General features: G+C 44.8%; 1 protein-coding gene across 1 annotated transcript in view; it reads left to right on the plus strand.

Moving 5' to 3' along the window:
* LOC143282785 (intermembrane lipid transfer protein VPS13A-like) overlaps window positions 1-5,000 on the plus strand; it is a 210,239-nt gene that overhangs the window by 26,746 nt on the left and 178,493 nt on the right. The window contains 1 exon segment of the mRNA XM_076588549.1: window positions 1,379-1,570. Coding sequence (XP_076444664.1) covers window positions 1,379-1,570 — 192 coding nt within the window.

Here is a 5,000-nt window from a genome sequence, read left to right on the forward strand (position 1 = left end):
TGGCAACAACCAAACAAACAAAAATCCTACTTTGAAAGCTATTAAGAGAAAGGCTACATCACCTATACTTTTCTGAAAGGAAAATGAGCACACAATCCAGTTATGACAGTTCCACATGAATTTACTGATTTTGCAATAGGAAAATTCCTCCTAAAGCACAGATGGAAATTTATATCCTAAGGAATTTATTTATTTATTTATTTATTTATTTATGTTTTGCACACTGGAAGAGGACAGATGTGTCTGTTCAGATGCACTCAATGGCGTTAAGGGAACATTGTGCTAAATAGTAGTAGAAGGTGTATCTTGTCATACTCACAGAGCCGAACATAAAGGTGTACAGATGAAGTTTTACAGTCAGAGCTGTCTCCCCATCTCTTCTTACCTCTTCTCCAAGGAACGCTGCTGCATGATCCACTCCGGTCTTTTCTCTCTCTCCACTCTTCATTGATTAAAATCCACCAGCAGAAAAGACTTCATCAAAGGGCAAACAAGGGAAGATGGTGATGGGGGAAAGCACACAGTCATCATTACAGGGGATCCATTCCAAGCCTTCATGTCTGTGTTTCATCATCTTTTATGCTTGATTAAAAAAAGAAAAAGAAAAGAAGTAATTGATAGTACCTTTCTAGCTGTAAAAACGAATTTTTACCCCTCCTAAATTTTGCTGCGTTTTTCCACATTCAAACATCAGAGCATAATCTCTAAGCAGTCATTCTGTTTGCAGCATCAAAGCATATGCACAGAAAGTTGATCTGTTTTAAACATTCATGAACTGCATATTATGTATACTACAAAATGTCAACAGCAGCCAAACAGCAACAGCAAAAAAACAGCAGCCAGTGACTTCATATTTGCTGAGTTTCCTTGACACCTTGTGGGGTGATCTGGATGCTAGTCATTCAGATGAGATGATGAATCAAGCCAGATCCTGTGTGTAGCAATCATTTAGCACATGTATGTAAAAGAATGTACAGCAATAAGAGAGTTGTCCCTGGCAAATTTTTAAAGTAGAATCCACTTTATTATATGTGTGTGTGTGTGTGTGTGTGTCTGTGTGTGTGCTGTGTGGATGCACACATGACTGAGGCATGACTGAATGAAACAGGAAACAAATGATGAACACCTAAAGGCAACTTTCAGTTGGCTCTACCCAGGTAGGCAACCTGTTGCAGAAATAACTCATCTGTAAAGCATGTAGAGTTTGGTCTCTGACCGAGGATAAGTGCTGTTTAAGTATCCATATCAGTCAATCAATCAACCAGTCAGTCAATCAGTCAGTCAGTCAGTGGGTTTCCATATCAATCTCAATCAATCAATCAATCAAGCAGTCAGTCAATCAGTCAGTCAGTCAGTGGGTCCTGTCTGTCTGGTGCAGGGCTGTTGAAGCTAGACATCCCATGGACCAACCTCTTCTCGGCGGACATCGACGTGTCGGTGGAGAATGTGTACATCCTGGCTGGCCCCGTGGCTGACCGGCAGTATGACCCGGAGCGAGAGCGGCAGTTGCAGAACGCTGTCAAGAGACAGCTGCTGGATGCCCTGGAGAACTCCACGCTGCACAATGTTGGTGAGTCCACAGATGCTAACTGTTACTTCTCCTTCTTTGTTTGTGGGCCCCATGTCCACCCGTATGCACATAAGTGGGCTTTTATGTGTATGACCGTTCTTACCCCACCATGAAGGCAACCATACTCCATTTTCGGGGGGTGTGCATGCTGGGTATGTTCTTGTTTCCACAACCCACTGAATGCTGACATGGATTACTGGATCTTTGATGTGCATATTTATTTGATCTTGTTTGTGCGTATACACATGAAAGGGGGTTCAGGCACAAGCAGGTCTGCACATAATTATGTTGACCTGGGAGAACAGAAAAATCTCCACCCTTTCCCCACCAGGCGCCATTACCAAGATTTGAACCTGGAACCCTGAGATTGAAGGTCCAGTGCTTTAACCACTCGGCTATTGTGCCCATCTCAGCTGTAACGATTTTGCCATATTTCGTTACCCTTGATCGCAGTTTGTTTTGATGTCACGCCAACGTCAAGATTGTTCCGACGAGTTCATTTTCAACAAACATGGCATGGTCACATGCTTTCCTGTTGTAACATTTCCCAGATGCTCTAGACTTATCAATCACGAAGCCACGACAGTCACTGCTAACCTTAGTCTCATGTAATGAATCTCAGCTAAATGCGTGCGTGTTTACATTGAAACAGAGAACATGGCTGAATCAAGTTGCGTCTCCGTCAAACAACTTCTGTTCCCATTTGCTGATGTGGCTCAGAGTCCAAGTGTTCCTACTGAATTCAGAATGTCCCTACCAAAATTCCTGATCGTTCCTACAAACACTTGACAGGGGTTGTCATCTGTGTGAGTTGCTGGAGGCGGGGGTGGGGCTTGGGGTTTGAGTTGTAGCTGTGGTGATGCTGGCCTCTGGCTGTCTGTCAGTCTGCCTGTCTGTCTGTCTGTCTGTCTGGATGGATGGATGGATGGATGGTGAATGGTGGATTGCTTTCTGTTGGTGATCATGCTGGCAGGTTTGTGACGGCTGAATCGTCTGCTTCTGGCCGGAGTTGCAGGTTTTGATTTTACACAGCGTTTTTTTGTTTGTTTGTTCTTTAACATTCTTTTAAAGCTGGTAGGTACTCTGAAATGTGATTTTTTACTGATATTTTTTGTTTTTTTTTTTTTGAAACAGTGGTGCTGTTGTACTTGTTGTCTGTGTTTTTTCTCTGGCTGAACATTTTTCAAGTGTGGTGTGTGTGTGTGTGTGTGTGGGGGGGGATGTGTGTGTGTATGTTTGCAAAGGAACAGATAAACATGTGACTCAATAACGTGGAATGGGAGGAGAGTGAGTGAGAAACAGCAGGGGGGTAGGATTGGAAAGGGGTGGGGTGTGGGGGGGTAAGGAAGTCTGCAGAAGACAACTTAAGACAGGAAAGACAAGAGGCGCAGTATTCTCTATTGATCTTTGAAGACCCGGGCGGACAAAGCAATGTAAGGGCGAAGGACAGGAGGAAAGTCCTCTTTCCGGGAGCTGCGGCAAGTGGTGTCCTCCAAGTGTGGCACCTCCCTTCTGTGCTGGGAATTTCCTCAGTCCCTGGAACGATGGTGGAGGGGGCTGGCTGAACCGACCTCATCCGTTTTCTTCCCTGACACCTGGTGTGTCTGAATGAGGGGACCACAGGAACAGTTGACAAATGGAGAGTGTTCTGGTGACAGGGAGGGGGAGGGGGATTGGGGGTGAAGGTGGTGGTGGTGGTGGTAGAGGAGAAGGAATGTGGGTGTCGGGGCTGTCACTGTCTGGTCAGTAGTTTTTGCCTTCAGTTTGGTGGAGGCTTTGTCAAATTAGGTTCAAGGTGGTGCGGGCAGGTGGGGTGGGGTAGGGGTGGTGGGGGGGGGGTGGGAGGGGGGAGAAGGAAAGAAACTGTTGTGAACTTTGGACACAACATATGCATGTATGCAATACATACATGAATGTTTGCACATGCACTCAGCATGACTGGCACTGTGTATTTGCAGTCATTAGAAGGATGCACACACTTGTTTGCATGTTCAGTCACATGTATGTGCACACATGTGCACACAGATATGCATACACATTAGATGCAGGCGTGTATGCCACATGTGCGGGGACACACACACACACACACACACACACACACACACACATATAAACACACACATGCACACACACAAAGGGAGAGAGAAAAAACATTTGACTATACCATTCATAGACTACAGAATTATTGATTTGAGTCTAATAGCTCAGCAAACAAAATGAAATAGATATCAATTACTGAACATTCTCTTCAGGTGTTTAGTAAGATGTTAAGTATTGGAGATCAAAATTAATCATAAAAACAACAAAATATTCTTCTTTAGTGAGGTAAAATCAAACATCTGTTGCTTTGATCAAGCACAGAAACACAATATTTACAATTATGCAAATGTTTTATGTAAAACACACACACCAACCCACACATTCTTTCCCCTGCCCCCCCTTTACACACACACTCAGAGTGAAGGAGAGAGAGAGAGAGAGAGATAAATAGACAGAAACAGAGAGAGACTGCTGATGGCTTCTGATAAAACCTGCAGTATGCCAGGAATATTGTTGAACCCCCCTGAATAAAACAAAACTGCCATCAAATGCCATGACAATGTCAATGTTTGCCAGAAAAAAACCCATGTCTGACTCGACTATTTATGGGCTTCCCACCATCCCCAGACAGACAGACAGACGGACGCTGGCACAGAGCTAGTGCCAGTGGTTAGAGATACAGACTATCACTTTGATCCTCGGGGGAGTGAAAAGATAAAACAATCATAATATCATACCCAGTGGCTGAAAAATGATGCTGTAAATATTATCCATAGACAGCTGACTGTGAAGGGCTGTGTTGTCGGTTGTGATCCATCGGATTCAGGATGCCAAGTCTTTGTTCCTGTGCTATTTGCATTCCGCTGGGAAAGACCTCTCTATCTTGCATGATGGCAACCGAATTCAAATCATCGAAATGCCGCCCACGCTCTCACGAATGGCTTTCGCTGGGCGGCTTTCTCATGAGGGATGGTGTGGAGGTGGAGTAAGGGAGGACAGGGTGGGGGAGGTGGAAGGGAAGGGTGCTCAGGGGGTGTTTGGAGAAAAAAGGGTTAGTGGCCCTGTTTCAGGGAGGTGGTGGGTCTTTGGGAAGGAGGACTCTTTGCTCTGATTTTGGCTAATTCCATCCACAGGTGTGAATGGGTACCTGGCTTTGGTTGGAAAAGATTAAACTTAACTCACTCAGTACGGCCAGTCCTCTCTTCTCCTCTACACAGACCCCTTGAATGTCCAGTGGGTGTCTGAATGACCCAACCTTTAGCTTCCGTCGTCAGAATTGTGGTTTTCTTTGTCAACATTCACGTCTTCAGTATAAGAGCCTTCTGCTTGCAATATTTTGATGATGGTAATTGGGCTGAAACGCTGTTAACGTCGTCTCTTTGGCCGTTCG

The sequence above is a fragment of the Babylonia areolata genome, chromosome 6, assembly GCF_041734735.1.
Source record: "Babylonia areolata isolate BAREFJ2019XMU chromosome 6, ASM4173473v1, whole genome shotgun sequence".
NCBI lineage: Eukaryota > Metazoa > Mollusca > Gastropoda > Neogastropoda > Buccinidae > Babylonia > Babylonia areolata.